General features: G+C 40.0%; 1 protein-coding gene across 3 annotated transcripts in view; it reads left to right on the forward strand.

Annotated features, from left to right (window-relative positions):
• The window catches only part of LOC119728738 (calcium-transporting ATPase sarcoplasmic/endoplasmic reticulum type-like), a 99,891-nt gene that overhangs the window by 67,634 nt on the left and 13,772 nt on the right, over positions 1-18,485 (forward strand). For 2 of the 3 annotated variants that reach the window (XM_038201116.1, XM_038201098.1), the window contains exons 13-21: positions 27-115; positions 3,265-3,367; positions 4,960-5,217; positions 7,386-7,503; positions 8,620-8,720; positions 9,550-9,733; positions 14,330-14,481; positions 15,639-15,732; positions 16,843-16,969. In XM_038201116.1, coding sequence (XP_038057044.1) covers positions 27-115; positions 3,265-3,367; positions 4,960-5,217; positions 7,386-7,503; positions 8,620-8,720; positions 9,550-9,733; positions 14,330-14,481; positions 15,639-15,732; positions 16,843-16,969 — 1,226 coding nt within the window. Of the gene's footprint in view, positions 1-26; positions 116-3,264; positions 3,368-4,959; positions 5,218-7,037; positions 7,125-7,385; positions 7,504-8,619; positions 8,721-9,549; positions 9,734-14,329; positions 14,482-15,638; positions 15,733-16,842; positions 16,970-18,485 lie in introns of all 3 variants that reach the window. The other variant, XM_038201106.1, reaches the window with a different exon arrangement.

An 18,485-nucleotide genomic window follows, 5' to 3' on the forward strand; every position in this document is an offset into this window, starting at 1 on the left:
AGCTTTTCATTTTTCTTAACACGTAGACATTTGTCATGGACAAGGTACAAGGTGACAAGGTTAGCTTCCATGAATTTGAAGTCAGCGGAGTCACATACGAACCAAAGGGCGAAGTGTAAGTACCCAAGAAATCAACCCCTTTTCCCTTGTAATTCCATCATTTTCTAACAAAACAGAGTGCATTAATTAACCATAACTTCCTAAGCACGGATAGGAACCTTCCTGATTCCACCATAACCCAACGCTTTGTTGTAAAGGCCTGTCTCAATTCATATACGGGACGAGTTCCTGAAAAGTTGGGGACATTGTATCGGGTATAAGTTGGAGTATTCTGAACAACTTCCCTGCAATCTTCCTGCAATGAAGTTATTAGTATTGGTGAGTCGAGCAGTTGCTAATGAAAATTCCCCTAGAAAAAGTGAACGATTCTTCCCGCAACTTGACTGGAACTCGTCCCAGATATGAATCGAGATGGGCCCTAATGTGGCACAGTTTTGGACCTTGGTAAAACCAGTACATTGAAACTATTGAAGTGAAAAACTCTGAGCTCTGCGGTCCTAAATGTATCCATATTCAACAAAAACCAGAGATGTATTTGAAGTTTTGAATGGAGAGGATGACAAAGACAACTACAGTGGAACGTCGCTACACTGAACACTGCTATGCCGAACGTTCGGCTATACCGAACATCAGCCTTGGCTCCCAATTTTTGTGTACAAAACATACCGAATATTGTTGTTGGAAATGTCAACAGAAGAGCGACAAATGGCTATTATTTCCCCAGCGAATAGTAGGAAAAAGCCACCAATGTAAGCTAAAAAAACCCTGTGTAATTACATGATTCAATAGTCGCACGTGTTCGAAGGCGTCTTTCAGTAACTACCAGGGCGTACGTACTTGGTGAAGTTTTGCTACGGAATAGAAAATATGAATGGACACGTTTTGCGACTCCGCGCGTGGTTTGTATGCAACTACACAATAACAATGATCAAAAGAGGGCGCCACCAATGACTGTGTGAAAATTGCTATACCGAACGATCGCTATTACAAACAATTTCTGTGGATCCCACGGTGTTCGTTATAGCGACGTTCCACTGTATTTGCAGGTCTTACTGTATTGTTTTGGTTAAGGACACTTCAAAAAAGGAAATTAACTTCAAGTTCGTTAATTGACTTCAAGTTCATTTAAATTAATTAAGTTCAAGTATAATTGAGAAATAAGTACAGCTCATTTTTTATATTGCACTGCAAGAGTATTTTGTTAGTTGGATTTTTTTTTGCGGATGGATGGTTTTTAATAAAATTGTTAAAAAATAAGCCACTTGTCACTTTTGAAAACCAGTTGAATGTTATACAACATCTTCAAGCCTCACATTTGGGGAAACATCAGAGCGATCCCTGACTCCAAAATGTTGAACTGCAGGATCCACTAATGCACAGACATACCATATGTTGCATGTAGCACATTTTTGTCTCTTCGCTAAGGAATGTTGCCCCAGACTGTATTTGTAATGACTGTTTAGACTGTGGCGTAAACGCGGTTGCCATTTGACAAGAATGCAAGGGTTAATGACTTGGCATCATACATCACGGCCCGTGATGATCCTCGCATCCATCTGAACATTCTGAAGACTTTGGGACCTTGATATCTGAGGCTGATGTACTTGCTGGAAAAGACTTTTGATGTTACTTTTAGAACGATAAGTCTTAACCCTAACCCTCCTCAATCCATCAAAATCAACCGTGGGATTTTGAAGGATTTTGGATGATTGAGGCTGTGTGCCTGTTACCGGTACATGTAATTGTCCATTGGTTTTATAGGCATGCAACTTTTCCTCGATCCGCTGATTTCCTCGTATTTTACTTCTCATGAATGCAATAACCCTCCAACATCCATCAAAATCAACCAGGCACTTTTGGAGGATTTTGGAGGATTTTGGAGGATTTAGGCTGTGTGCCTGTAAAATGTAATTGCCCATTGGTTTTACTTTTATAGGCATGCAACGTTTCCTTGGATCCGCTGATTTCCTCGTATTTTACTTCTCATGAATGCCATAACAAGTTGAAGAACACTGTACAAAATCTTGTGTGGTTTGGAGTTTCCTTGTTTTTTTAAAAATTCCCAGTTGCATGCCTGGTTTTAGAGGATACGGTACATTGTGTCAAGGTCTGGAGCTGCACCTTGTGTTGTTTATATTCGGCCATACCTAAATTTAGACCTAGGTTAGGCCAAAAAAATAAATAAAGTCGGTCTCTGGTCAGCGCGTGCGTCGATTTTAATCATGCGCGTCAATCTTTTTTTTTTTCCAAAATGTTCCGCGGTAGCTCCAACAGCGCCCTCTATTGCCGCACCTCCTCAATTTTTTTTATCAAAGAGCACCAAGGAATGGGAAATTGCACCAAGGCAAATGATCGAGAGCACCAAGGCAAATTATGGAGGACACCAATGTACATGAGGACACCAAAAAAGCAAAATAGTACCCCACCTTGTCTGTACAATCCAAGCTTGAAGAAAAAAAAAAAAGCAAAAAAAAAAAAAAAAAGCCGCGTCCCCGCGTCAATTCCGGAACTTTGGTCTGACCAGAGACCGAATGTTTTTTTTTTTTTGGCCTTGTACTGGATATCAACATCTCGACCAGGAACTTTCTTGACCAAAAAAAACGGTAGACGAAATTGAAAGAAAGAAGTGGCCATTGATATTTTAAATTTTTCTAGCCACCAGAGATACATGATCAGGAAATGATTTTCTTTTTTTTATCATGTCACTATATTATGAGTTTTAATTTCCTGTTCAACTTACGATTTTCCATGTCAGGTTCATTAAACTAGTTTGTTTTTGTGAAATTGGTAAAAATGTCATGGTAGGGGTATGTTTGAACTCTTCCCTAATTCTTGCATCATCGTCAATGTACCATTTTAAAGTTCTGTCCACGGATCTACAAATAAGGTGTGTGTTCTTTCAGCAAAATGAAAACAATTCACACACATCCTTATGTGAACTGTGTTCGTTTTGCTAAAAAAACAATTACGTGTTGTGTGGTCTGTGGACAGAACTTTAAAACGGTGGTTGTGTTTAAAATTCTGTAACTTGAAAAGTACATGAGTAATTTGAATGATTTTTGTACTAAAAGAAAGCTTATTAATTCGGCTTTCATATCCTAGATTTTGAAAGTGCTACATGCAGAACTTCATTAAAAGATTGGTCCTGCCATTTGGGTTTCCATTTTTGTTGACTCTCTCGCTGTATTCCTTTCTGTTTTCCAGACACATGAATGGCAGCAAGGCCAACCTGGCTAGTTTCGAGGCCCTACAGGAACTGGCCACCATATGTGCACTCTGTAATGAGTCCAGCATTGACTACAATGAGGTACAGTAATAACTGAATTGATGTCAAATCCAGTTAGATCCGTCCTTCGTACTTGAAACAAACTTGGAACATCATACCACATCTTATTTAACCCTAACCTTCCCAAAACCTCCGAAATCCTCTTTGCAAAATGGAGGATTTTGCAGGATTGAGGCTATATGACAAAAATGTGTGGCTAATTTTGGAGGATGCATTGTGTCAAGGTCTTGGGCCGGACTTTATGTTGTTTATGCTCAGCCGTGCACAAATTGGGCCTAGATTATACTTGAAATCCTCCGCACTGCTCCAGGATGTCACTGGCTCTCTCTCAACATTGACAGTGATTGCTGGAGGATTTTTGCAGGATTCAGGCAGTGGTCACCCCTCCAAGGACCACATTCAGGAAATAATGGAGGATTTTGGAGGATTGAGGCTGTATGCAATTTTTACATGGAGTATTACAAAGTATTGCAGCCTCTGTGCTTGAACAGCAGATGGCACATTGTCAACATTTCGAGAGCTCCAATGGGAGAGACACACTGCATACTCGTAATCGTTCGCAAACCCATAGCGTTTACATACGAACGTCAGGGGCCATCAGAAATGCGTTCGAATGTCTATCCCAGTGGTCTTCCCAACTATCCCCTGGTAACCATTGTGCACAGAGTCTAAACAGTCCCCAAACCATCAAATGTTGCAAAAATCGGTTACAGATTTGGGAAACAGTTACCTAAAGTAAATCCCTTTTAAGCGAGATTGTGACCAGAAGCCTATGATGATTAATTCCCATCTGATTGCAAACCGTTTTGCGGTTGCGGTTGAGGATTCTATGAATTCCTCGTTTCTGAGGCTTGAACAGAGTACAGGCAGAAAAAGTCTGGTAACTTTATAATCTGGTTTGTATAAACCACCATCAAAATGTAAGCACCAGAATTTAGCCAAAAGCCATATTGTGAGCAAATGAGGCCAATGTAAAGGGGCCATTTTTGGGTATAAACTGGCATGAATCCAAGTTTAGGTAAAGCTTTAATTTGAAAAAATAAATTTTACAATCTCTAATCTTTAGATCTACATGTAAGTAAAATTACAAAATTTCATCAATAAGCATACCGGTATTTCTAATATCAGTGTTACAGTGTTCTCATTTGTTACAAAAATATGACCTAACCTGGACACACCATGTAAAGTCTTAGATTGAAGTAAAATTTAAAAAAATCTTAAATAAACATATTTCTAATGTTTGAACCCAGAAAACGGTTTTACAGTGCCCTCATTTGTTACATATCGTGACGTCAGTGCAACAAGGTCGTAACTGGATTCTGCAACAAAGTCGTATCTCGCGCGAATACGCTCTGTGCAACAAGGTCGTATCTCGACGTCCATTGACTTTGCGTGTACATCCGGGTTATTTTAAGTGAGATACGACCTTTTGACATTGGCGTTTGAAACTCGCGTTTTGCGTTGATGTCATTTTAGGAGATTCGACCTTGTTGCACTGACGTGGCAATAACATACGACCTAATCTGAACGAGCCATGCAAAGCTTTCAAAACCTGTATTAATAATTGTAAATTTGAAATTAAATCAAACTCTCCCCACTATCCTAACCCCAAGACCAAGAACGTCTATGAGAAGGTCGGCGAGGCCACCGAGACCGCCCTGACGGTCCTCGTGGAGAAGATGAACGTCTTCGGCACAGACCTGACGGGCCTGGACAAGCACAAGCTGTCCAACGCCTGCAACCTGGCCATCACCTCCCAGTATAAGAAGGAGTTCACCTTGGAGTTCAGCCGAGACCGGAAATCCATGAGCTGCTACTGCACACCCACCAAGATCACCAGATCGGCTGGGGGCAATAAGATGTTTGTCAAGGTGAGTCATCTCCAAAAGTCTGGGTCCAAAGTTTTGACGTCTCCGAACATTAAGGATTGACACCTCCCATATGCCATGCTTGTGGCCTTCCTAGATTGATTGTTTCAATTTGCTACTAGTAAAAACAAACCATCAGTTTAGTACCTGTAAGGCCATGATACCACACACTTCTCCATCCTCTTCTATTCCCTCACATTCTTCAGCTCATTCAGGGTGAGTAAAAGAAATGAAACCCAAATGTCCCGACTGTTGTTTTAGTGACGTTCAAATGTGTAGCACTTTCAATGTCTAGGATATGAAAGCCCAATTCATAAGCTTTCTTTTAGTACAAGAATCATTCAAATCTTTCAAGTTATTTTCAAGTTATGGAATTTTAAACACAACTACAGTTTAAAAGTTCTGTCCACGGACCAACAAAAAAAAGATGAGCGTTCTTTCAGCAGAACGAAAACAAATCACATAGGGATGTGTGTGAATTGTTTTCGTTTTGAAAGTAGGCACACATTTTTTTTGTGATCCGGGTACAGAACTTTAAAACGGTGTTTGTGTTTAAAACTCCGTAACTTGAAAAGAACATGAGTGATTTTAATGATTCTTGTACCAAAAGAAAGCTTATGAATTGGGCTTTCATATCCTGGATTTTGAAAGTGCTATACGCAGAACTTCACTAAAACAATAGTCCTGACGTTTGGGTTTCGCTTTTTTTTTTTAACTCGCCCTGTATAATACACCCTACACTACCCTCCTTCTATCCCCTATAAAACCAATGGTTCGGTACCTGTGTGGGCCTTGTCACAGCAGGCAGTGTTCAGGCTGTGAATTCCGGGATGCCTCAAAGAACAGAACGATTTGAGAACTTACATTTTACATAAACTCAGGAATTTCCAAAAACCATCTGAAAAATGTAGTTTGTCCATCCAGAAGGTTGCCTTTGCTTCCTATTCAATTGATTGCTTCTAAGTTGCCCATGAGAATGACCTTGTTTAACCTATCCCTAAAGCCAATTATGTCTTGCCTCGCTTCCTTTTCTGCCCAAACGTCCCCCAACTCAAAGATCCCTCTACCTACCGTTACACTACTCCAAAGCCATAAAATCTTCAGATAGGCTCATGCAAAGCTACAAAACCTCATTGGTCCTTGCTGCCTGCTGTTTTTCTTTTCACCTTCGTTCTTGGGCAAACTAAACAAATTATAAGGTTTGTTGAGCCAGTGATGATTCATTCCCATCCAATGCCCTTCCTCACCGGATGGTCGCTGTGGATCACAGGAATTCCTCGTTTCTGAGGCTCTCTCATCCCGCGTTGGTTTAACGTACTCCTATCAAACCATCCAAGTCACTTGCTGAGACAAGTTTCAGTTGTCCTTCCGAAACCTACACACTGGATCTCCTCGGTTGAAACCAACTTGATTTGTGCTTCAGTTTTATAGTTGGCAAAGTTACATTCGGACGAAATATCTCGTTAGACCTGTTGGGCCTTCTCTGATTGGCTGTAAGATCTAATCTTAGTTAAATCTGTAAAAGTGGCACCACAAAGCCAAATGTCTTGTCATTGCTTCCTTTCAAGACTTGAAATAAGTGTGTACGTGTATGGCTTGATGATAGAGGACCGACACACAAAGGGAGAACAAAAGATCCTTTCAGTCCTCGAGCATTGGGTCTTTTGTTGAAAACGGTCTTCCATCGTATGGTTATGTGCTTAGTCTATTGGAGAGTGTTATATTACAGGGACAAAGGGAAACACAAAGCATTGTCCTCGGTCGTATAGAAATTCACGACTGCATGTTCTTGTTCTCATTGTTTTTCCTGGTGATTGTTTCAGGGTGCCCCTGAGAGTATCCTCGACCGGTGCACTGACATACGCCTCAGTGTGAACAAGGTGCCTCTCACCCCGGCTGCTAAACAGCAAATTATTGACAAAGCATTGTCCTTGGGTGTATAGAAATTCAAGACTGTATGTTCTTGTTTTCATTATTTTTCCTGGTGATTGTTTCAGGGTGCTCCTGAGAGTATCCTTGACCGATGCATGTACATACGCCTGGGAGTGAACAAGGTGCCTCTCACCCTGGCTGCTAAACAGCAAATTATTGACAAAGCATTGTCCTCAGGCCTATAGAAATTCAGGACTTTGTGTTCTTGTTTTCATTGTTTTTCCTGGTGATTGTTTCAGGGTGCTCCTGAGAGTATCCTCGACCGGTGCACCCACATACGCCTCGGAGTGAACAAGGTGCCTCTTACCCCAGCTGCTAAACAGCAGATCATTGACAAGATCGCTGAATATGGAACAGGTAAAATCTCACGAATAGATAATGAAAAGTTTTTTTGAAACCTTAGTTTAAAGGGACGTGCATGAGTAGACCTTGTGCAGTCATTGTTATTGACATAACAATAATTTAAAGGGAATATACAACATTTGCTTTTGCTGTAATTTTCAGAAAGGGATGGATTTGGGGGATAAGTGTTTTATAGCAAATATTGTTACACTGACGTGTTTGAAGTTTTGTGTTTGTAGATGCTGCAAAACCGAGAAAAACAATCATGTTCCTGTAGTGTGGTTCCTGCCCACACTTAAGATGAAATGGAGCAATTTATACACATTGTTGAATTGTAAGGTCAGGGAACCAGTCTAGCTGGCTTGTACCCGTTCATGGGTGGATATTTGATTGAAAACAGAATGCGAAATATTTAGATATTGTAAATTGGGGGCAGTGTTTGAAAAAAGCCATTTTTTTCCAACGATGGTCGGACGACCAGCGTTGAAAAATTGACACAAAAATACCACTATCCTTGAAAATGACAGCACACCAGGTGCCTTGATTTTACAGGATGCTTTAGACTGTCATTCACAAACAGTCCAGTAAGGTATTTCATAATAATTTGCTAGTTTTGTGTTTTGATGTTTGAAAATGTTGTATATATTGCCTTTAAAAACACCATCAAGATGGCTTCTGAATGCAATAGGTCAATTTTTGTCTTTGGTTGCTTGTGTAAAACAATATAACTATAACTATAAAACTATAACTTACAACATTTATAACGCGCTTTCCACCATGTTTCAAAGCGCACAGTTGTTTCTTGTACAATTATCAATTTACTGATCAAAGGCTTGTGAAAAAAGAAAGCTCTTAAGTACTGTAAAAAAATATGCAATATTTTGTGGGCTAGATAGTTCTTGGCAAGCCAATGACAGAAGCCTTTTTGAGAAATGTTGAAGTGTCATTCAGCTTAGATTACAACTGCCCTAGTATTTAGAGTTAGGCAAATGTGAACAGAAGAGAGGCATCCCATGCACATTTTGGGAATGAACTATTTTCCTTTGTCTCGATGTGTTTAATAAGAACTGCGCTAGGTCATATTTATGCGTGAGATGTTCTAATATCGTTATCGTCCCTCCCTGTCCTAAGGTCGTGACACCCTGCGCTGTCTGGGTCTGGCCACTGTGGACAGCCCCATCAGAAAAGAGGACATGGATCTTGAGAATGCCAACAACTTCATCAAATACGAGGTAAAGACTCTTAATTAACCCTTAACCCCCTAGGACCTTTTTGCCATCCTCAATCCTCCAAAATCTTGCACATATGTTCAAATGAAGGATACCCAGCGCCTCAATCCTTCAAAATTGTCAGACAGTCCTGCCTCTCAAAATGCATTCATCCTCAATCCTCCAGAATCCTCATGTACTTCAACACCATTCATACTCCAAAATCCTCCTGTTTCTCAAACACCATTCATCCTCAATCTTCCAAAATCCTCAAAATGGAGGATTTTGGAGGATTTAGGTCGGTTAGGGTTAATCATCTTGAGAAAATGCAGTTATGAAGATAAATGAGTTGAATGTTGCTTGAAATCCAAGAGGTATTGAAAATTTGAAGTGCATCAGTAATAGTATAGTGTACCATGGCCCTGTGGTCTGGTACACTCAACGCAAGATCATGTTTGTACTGTGAAATCTTGATAAGTCAAATCTCAAGGGAACGGATAAAGAATTTGGAGATATCAGAAGTCTGATTTAAGCAAAGTTCTCAATTTTTCCCCAAAGTTCCCAAAAGTTTCCAAAAGTTTCCAAATTATGCATATGTACAATGTACAAGAATGGCTATCGACGTAACTCGCTATGCCTGACATGTTATTTGGCTTACTCTCCCTCATTTCACTGATTTTAATGGCGTATTTTTTTTTCAATCTCAAATCATCATTTTGTTCAGATTTTATATTTTGTATACCTAAAAGTGTCTGCTGTATTGATAAATATAACAATAATCCACTCAAACTGTGAAACTTCGTGTTCCGAGTGCATCTTTATTTTGTTGTTTGGTTGTTTTTCTTTCTCCCAGACCAACATGACGTTTGTGGGCTGCGTGGGCATGTTGGACCCACCGCGCAAGGAGGTCATTCACTCTATCGAAGACTGTAAGGCTGCTGGTATCCGTGTCATCGTCATCACCGGCGACAACAAGAACACGGCCGAGGCTATCTGCCGTCGGATCGGGGTCTTCACTGAGACTGAGAGCACTGCAGGTAGGTCGAGACTCGCGTGGTCCTGGTATGGTTGGGTAAAGTTTCTTGGTTATTTGGTTAATAGAGTATGGCCTACTTGCAGGAATGGTAGGTTGAAATATGATACAAGGAAGGACACAACATGTGCCTTCAATGGCTTGCACAAATATATTAATTTTTTTGAATTCACACTTCCTCAGTGGCTGGCTATTTCAACAAAGTGATCCCAGTACACAAAACCATCAAGTGACGGTCTTTAACAGTTACATGTGTAAGAGTTCCCAGCCTACATCAAGCAAGATTGACTGGCTGTGATAGAGCGACTCATCATGAACATACCCAAGACATTTCACGACTATAGGTCAAAGGGTTTTGGAATTATGGCTAATTAATTATTCATATCAGGCCTTCATTTTTAGAAATTCGTGGAGCTCAGTTAATCGCTCTCCTGGGAAATCCGAGGAGCTCAATTTGAGCACCCAAAATTGCTCTCCTAGAAAAGTCCGAGGAGCTCGATTTGCATGTTTTGTGCTCAAAGTAAAAATGAATCCAAATCATTTCCTGAAGCCTTTCATATCATGCACACACACTTGCATCAGAACTGAGAAACAGATGCGACTGTTCACTACAAATTGAGTGCTTAATCCATGTCAATTTAATAGGTTTAAGTTTTACTTGTTTGTGAATCATCCTGATGTGGAAATAAAAATGAAAAACAAATTGGAGTTGACTTGTGGTTCTTTATTAGTGTTTCTATTTTGTTCTATTTTACTTCCGTTTTTATTATACTCACTTTATTTGATTTTTATTTATTTACTGTTTATTTCACTTTTTATTTGATTTTTTTTATCAAATAGTTTAATTATTTTGGTTTACTAACTTTACTAAAAACCTGTTTTTGTTTAAATTTGCATATGTATCATGTGGTGTAACCGTGTTTTTGAGGGGTTCTAAATTTATATCCAAATTGATGAATAGAACCCCCTCCCCCCCCCCAAAAAAAATTCAATTAAATTAAGTCCGGTCATGCATCTGTCAAAGAAATACTTTTTTTGTCACATAAATCCTCAAAATTAGTAAAATAGAAAAGGAAAATAATTATATGAATATTTGGTTTTGGGCACAAAAAAATAAAAGGATCGAAAGTAAGGTCACAGAAATGTACAAGTAACGCCATTACAAAATGTCCAATGGTACTACGCACAAACAATGTCACCGTGCACGGGTGGCCTGTTGACCGGCCGCGCTTGCGGGCATAGCCCGGTAGTTGACACACGGAAAATCGCTTGCACTCTATCGTTGTGGGACAAATGAGCTCAACCTTTCGTAAGGTATTTCCAACCCAAACTTGTCGAAAATGAACGCTAGTTTCTTGTAGATGTACCGGAGATCATTCAAAATGCCGTTCAAACACTCTGGCTCCCTTTGGAATATCACAACTTCCAGAAAAACGGTGTAATTTCACCATGGAGGAAGTTCCTTCCTCCATGATTTCACATAGGCCTACCCACTGTTATCTGGCTGCACAGTATTAGATGCGATGGCGCACAACATCGCTCACACACAACACGTGTGCTTGGGCCACGTCCATTTTATCGAAAATAGGGGTGTTGGTATTACAAAGTAGGTGCTCAGCCCATCCATTTCATAATTGTTTTGTGTTTTCACTTCATCGGAGGTTTATATATTTAGTTTTACATTATAAATATTTATAAACTAATTTATAAACTGATCTCAACCGTAATTATTATTTCATTTTATTCACTTAACGACGGTGCACGTCTGAATGACGATCCTGCCAGTACCCTTTATCATAATGGAACGTGCTACATGTCGTTGACGAAAAGAAAATGGCTAATGTGTCCATGTACATGATGTACGGGTTGGACCCGCTCGAGTAACTGCGAAGTGCGATGTTTACAAAATCCTTCCGATGATTATGGGTGGAATTTACGTGGGTATTCGACTTACTTTTGTAAAAAAAATTTGCAACAAAATCGTTCAAACATCGGGATGACAAGTTAAGAAATCAAGTATATAAAATTTGGATTGACACGATTTTACTGTTGGCTTTATGTAGACAAAAACTGGAGTCGACAATAAGCTTACAAATTTACCTAGGAGCGCTATTATTCGCGCGCCTGGAACCGTGTTAAGGAGCGCGTAGGAGCGCGATCGCGCTCGCGCTCCTTAAAAATGAAGGCCTGCATATGTACGAATGGTAATTGTGATCTGTGTACACGAGATATATGGGAAAGTTAAGTTTTCACGGCACGTAGCGCTGGAAATTTTTTTGCTGCGCAGCATTCCGAGGTCCGATTTTTATGTTTTTGGTATCAAAAGATGCGCAAGGCTCAAGGCTCGGGTCGTGAAAAAAAAATCAAGGCTATTGCGGAAAAAGTTGAGGGGGAGGGGGGGGGGGGGCGGATTCCCTCCCCCCTCCCCCCGGCCCTTTTAGGGTTAATACAGCTATGCTTTGACTGCAGGAGATTGATATTAACCCAGCTGTACCAACCTGTTACGTGCTATCATGTGTGTCTATTGATCAATGAAATAGGATCTGGCCGTTGGTGACTGGCCTGTGTGTAAGTTACGGGAGGGGAAGTTGACTGAATGACTGTCTGTGACTGATCAAACAGTTGGAGTGTTACAATTGTAACCTCATAGCATGAGAGGCAGACGCCTGTGCATGGTGTATGGGTACATGGTGTAAATGGCTTTAATTGTCCTTTATTATAAGTTGGTCATTTTGACTGATGTGGGTATACTTACTGACAGAGTTTGTTACTATGCAAAAATAAAATTATAAATCAGCAAACTTAAGCTAGGAATGAGCCACAAATGACACATACAACATTTAACATTTTGGCGGGTAACATATTTTCTTGCTGTTCAGAAAAAAAAGTACAGAGTATTGGTTTAGAAACATTAGCCTTTCAAAACATTAGTTGAATTGCAAGTTTTTGAGATTGTTCATTTTTATGCACCGATATTGTAACAGTTTGTACATCACGGATAGCCAATGATGATTATTCCCTTCTGATGCAAATCTTTGCAGTTGAGGATCATATGAATTCCTCGTTTCTGAGGCTCCCAGATGATGATCAAACTAAAAAAAAGTGTGGGTTTCTTAGCTTCTGAACTGTGTCCCCATGAACACAGACATCAATTGGCAAATTGGAAGACCACCAACATACCGTAATTTTCGGAATATACACATGTAGGCTGCGCGGAGTATAAGCCGCAGCGCACATTTTTCGCACATTGATTTTGTACTCACCAATTTTTCCCTCGGCGTTCACAATTTTTTTCGGACCGCGTTCGCAGTTTTTTTCGCAACGTGTTCGCACCGTTTTCGCAACGCGCTCGCAGTTTTTTCGCAACGCGTTCGCAAAATATTCGCACCTTTTTCGCAAAACGTCCACATTTGCAAATTTTTCGCGCCGCATTCGCGCTGTTTTCGCACTGCATTCGCACTGTTTTCGCACTGCATTCGCACATTTTCACTGCGAATTCGCAAGAGGTAAAAGTCACGCTCAAAATGCGAAATCATACTGTGAATGCAAATGCGAATTTTTTTCACAAATTTTCCCATTCCATTTCGCAGTTAGGTTTCAATTGCACTGTACTGTAGGCTGCGCGGTGTATAAGCCGCAGCACGCAAAAATCTGCAAATACAAATTTGACGTCGGCTTGTTAGGCCAAAAAAAAACAGTCTCCGGTTTCTGGTATGGAGCTTGCCCAAAAAGTGGTGCGGCGACGCGGCTTTTTTTTTTTTTTTTACCCGAATTTTTTGCTTCAAATGTCGGCCGATGACTGCAAATGGTGCCCGACAAAACTTAAGGCAAATATATGGGAGTCCAGAGAGACCACATAAAGCTTATTCTCGACCATAACCCGATCTAAAAACACGTTTAAATTGTGCAGCAGCAGGATTCCAGTCAAACCAGTGAGTTTGGCGGTTTTGAGACATCATCTTTCATTGAAAAAAAAAACCTTTTTCATTTTGCCGACGCGCATGGCCTACGGCGACGCGCGCGTACCAGAAACCGGAGACTTTTTTTTTTTGCCTTAGCCGCACCGGCGTTTAAGCCGCATCGACCGCAGCTGTTTCAATCTTGTAAGGCCTCCAAATTCTGAAGTCAAAAAGCTCTGGACCAGTTCCATTTTCACTACGAAAACTATGAAAAGGGCCACAAAAGTTATATCAAAACATTTACGGTCGATACCGCTCGGTACCTTTTCTTGGGACGTGCTTCTTCTGTTTGTTAACGAGTTTCCGGTACCTCAAGTCCGGTAACGATTTATAATTCATTTCAGCAACAGATCTTTTCTGATGCAAATACATTATATACAAATTTAAATCTTATTTTTATTCTTCAAGGCTCAGCACATAAGCCGCTGTGTGTATAAGCCGCAGTAAACATTTTTACGGGCAAAATCAACGTATAAGCCGCAGCTTACATGTATATTCCGAAAATTACGGTAATTGTGGTTTGTTCAACAAACATAATTAGAAACTTTGTAGAACAGCTCACTACCAAAATAGTGTGTGTTTTTTTTAGTTGAGTTAATAGTGAGTTAAATTTCTTCCTGGTGTTTGTTTTGTCTGATTAGGCTTGTCCTACTCTGGCCGGGAGTTTGATGACCTATCCACTGAGCTGCAGAGTAAGGCATGCGCTGAAGCCAGGTTGTTCTCCCGAGTGGAGCCAGCACACAAGAGCAAGATCATCGAGTACCTGCAAGGACACGGAGAGATCTCGGCCATGGTCAGTGGGCAAAATTGTTTAGCAAAAAATTATTATTAACCCTTACATTACCACATTGTTTATTGACTTGGCTCTCCCCAGGACCAAATTGTTTGCTCAGTCATGCGGAAATCACTAGAGCGTGAAAAAAATGACCACACGTCAAAAACTCACTTTTTTCAACCAAGATTTTCATGGCCAAGCAGTGATTAAAATCATAGGTGTTGTGTGTAAAGTTTGTTCCTTGAACCTTACTCTTTTATGTGATGTAAAAATGAAGTCCATACGTGAAAATATAAGAAAGTTATGCCTTTTTGTCCATCTTGTCCCATTTATCAAACTGCAAGCCATTTCACCACATGACCAAATGGCACTCCATACCTAAAATTGTGCGTGGATACTTCTGAAGCACTTTTCTCATTTTTTTGTAATGGTAACACTATGAATAAACTACACCATTAGAACGATCCGAAAACACTCTTTCAGTTGGTATATGGTTGATGTACACGTATGAGCGGCCAAACATATCAACATGCCGCCTTTCTGAAAAGTAGTAAATATATCTGTATTGAGGGTGTTCTGTGTGTGGTTTCCTGGTCGACTAAAGTCGCCCATGGGAATCAGCAGGGGGGTAGTTCTTGTCGACAAAAGTCGCCCATGGTAAGGAAAGGGTTAAACAATTATTCTGAAAAAAAAGAAGACATTTCATGGGGAAAAAAAATGTTTTCCCCGAAAATTCTTCAAACCCCGCATGAATCAATCCAATTTTTAAAAGATTTCTCCAGTTTTTCTGGACAAAAAAAAGACATCGCCATGTACATAAAGAATATATGAAAATAATGATACAATTCCCGAGTTATTGTGAATAGGACAGTTCAAGAAAGAAGGACGTATCCGCGGACATTTATACGTTTTTTTTCCACCGACATTGTTTTTGATGGGGCGCAGTTCATACGTGTAAACGTGTGGTCTGAAACAAAAAAATAAAACCCACCTGAGGAACGTAAACCTATTCGCAATAATTATTCGTTTATAATTAGCCTCTTAAGTAATCCAGTTGTTTTTGTGTTGTTTCTTGCTGTTGTTTGCTTTATCTGAGTTATGCTTAAACATTTCCTTGTACCAGATATGCCAGACAAGCCACAAATTCTCATGAACTGTTCTCTTTCCATATCTAGACTGGTGATGGTGTCAACGATGCTCCAGCCCTGAAGAAGGCCGAGATCGGTATTGCCATGGGCTCTGGTACGGCTGTCGCTAAGAGTGCCTCAGATATCCTTTGAACAGAACCAACTCAAAAAAAGACTGAGAAACAGCAGTCTTTTGATGGCAAAGATTTGACAAGTTAAATTTGTTTGATATTTTAACAACCTTGATGTTTGATTAATCAATCGCTAAAATCTCACCCAAAACATCATTTTTTTGTATTTTCTAGAATTATTTCACACTTTTCAGAATAATCAACCATTCAACCACTTTTCAGATAAATCAACCATGATGTTTGATTTATCAATCACTAAAATCTCACCCAAAACTTGTCTTGTATTTTCTAGAATTATTGCACACTTTTCGGAATCTCATGTCATTTTTACAGACTTAATTCAGGCCCACAAGTAAAGAAAAGCACTTGAATCTACAGACAGTGACCTGAAACCATCCCAAATCTGACAAAATCCAGCACCAGTTTGGTAGATTTTGACGCATTCGTGACTTATCGCGCACTTCGTCACTTCTCGAACCTTGATGTTACTTCTTTTTTTGTATAACCAAAAATATGACATTGGTTTACTACACAGTGTTACACTTTGGGAATTAGGATTTAAGATTTAAAGGGAAAATACAACATTTGCAAACATCAAAAAACAAAATGATCAAATTATCACGAAATACCTCACTGGATTGTTAGGGAATGAAAGTCTAAAGCATCACTTAAACTCGTGGCTCCTGGTGTGCTGACATTTTCAAGAAAAACTGTATTTTTCCAACACTGGTCGGTCGACCAGCGTTGGAGAAAACTGGCTATTTTTCAAAAACTGTTCTTAATTGTCCATATTTAGTTATTCTGACTATTCTTTGCAATTGATTACACACCTGTTAAGGGGTACAAGCCTGCTAGACTGATTCTCTGACCTTACAATTCCCCAAAGTGTATTAATTGCTCCGAGTTTCATCTTAAGTGGGGTCAGGGAACCAGACTACAAGAACATGATAAGTTTTCTTGGTTTTTCCAGCATCTACAAGCCCAAAACGTGAAACAAGTCAGTTGAACAATATTTGCTATAACATACTTATCCTCCAAAATCCATATATTTCTGAAAATTGAAGCAAAAGCAAATGATGTACATTCCCTTTAAATGTTGGCTCCTTGACTCTCGAAAGTACAGATGGTATTGGCCGACGACAACTTCTCCACCATCGTGGTTGCCGTCGAGGAAGGCCGGGCCATCTACAACAACATGAAACAGTTCATCCGTTACCTCATCTCTTCAAATATTGGTGAAGTTGTCAGGTAGAAAAAAAAACCCAATAAGCTCATCCCACTATCATCATAGTTTGTTACTAAGCGACCTGCTTTGTCTTCCTACAGAAGATCTTTCATCCCAGTCCCGTTACATTCTTCATTACATCACACTTCTCTCTACTTAAAGCTACAGTCCATCATTTGTAATTTGTGCATTTTGTTCGTTTGAAGCAACAAAAGTGCTCAAAATCTAAAGAAAGGTACTGAACAACTAACCTAATGAAGTTTCAGCTCAGCTTCAGCTGTATATTCCGAGAAAAACAGCATTCTAGGATCTCAATTTCAAATCAAAAATTGCTGAATCATGTTTTGAATTGCGCCTGAATTTAGCGTCCGAGACACGTTCTCGCTGAGCCGATTGCAGCTACGAGATGTTGCGCAGCGATCCGACGAATTATAGCAGCGGCGTGTGCGTCGTGCCAATGATTGCGCGCGCTTCGCCGAATAACAAAACGAACTACTAATTTAAATTTTCCTACGGTGCGTCTTAAGAAGCACCGTTGGAAAGGCCTTCTTTCGTTGATTACTTCAAAATGACAGCTTGCCAGAGAGAATAATTTCACAGGGAGTTTAGTCCCCTTACTATCTTTCAACCAAGTATGTTTTTCAACAATAATTACGCCAGCTACTTTTCGGATAGCTGCAAATGATGGACTATAGCTTTAAAGTGACACCAATGCATTCATGAATAGTCATAAATGCTTTTTCATAAACCCGAACAAAATCTTTTGTATAAAAGGCATCATTATTTGTAAGGGACTGAGATATATGACCAAGTTCATTTGCGAATATTCCTTGCAAAGTAGCCACTTCCATTCTTACTAATTTATCCCTAACCTCCAAAAGCTTTTCGTGAGGCACCCTGCCAAATGCAACAAAATGCAACTTGGCTGAAATAAGAACACTGCTAAATGCAACAAATTGCAACAGTGGATTCTGTTGCATTGTGCAGTGAAACCCAGTGCATACCGGCCTTGGCACCATGCAGTTACCCTGCTAAATGCAACCAAATGTAACAGTGGATTCTGTTGGATCGCCTCGGGAATATGAGCAGTTACCCTGCTAAATGCAACAGAGCACGGGGACTTGAGTTGGCTGCTAAATGCAACAGTATGCAACCACTCTTTACCTTGGTTGCTTTCTGTTGCATTTAGCATGGTAAGGGTAAGGGTACTCAGTCAACACAGCTTGGGAGTCTAGGTTGGATTCCTTTAGACCTTTATCATGCTGCCACCATTTCAGTCATGTTCCCTGTATCCAATAACAGTACTGAATGATAACATTTTTTGTGCAAAAAGGAACCAGACTATTTTTCCTTCCAGCATCTGTTGCATTTAGCATGGTAAGGGTAAGGGTACTCAGTCAACACAGCTTGGGAGTCTAGGTTTGATTCCTATAGACCTTTATCGTGCTGCCACTATTTCAGTCATGTTCCCTGTATCCAATAACAGTACTGAATGATAACATTTTTTTGTGCAAAAAGGAACCAGACTATTTTTCATTC

This window comes from Patiria miniata, unplaced genomic scaffold (assembly GCF_015706575.1).
Source record: "Patiria miniata isolate m_02_andy unplaced genomic scaffold, ASM1570657v1 HiC_scaffold_1, whole genome shotgun sequence".
Lineage (NCBI taxonomy): Eukaryota > Metazoa > Echinodermata > Asteroidea > Valvatida > Asterinidae > Patiria > Patiria miniata.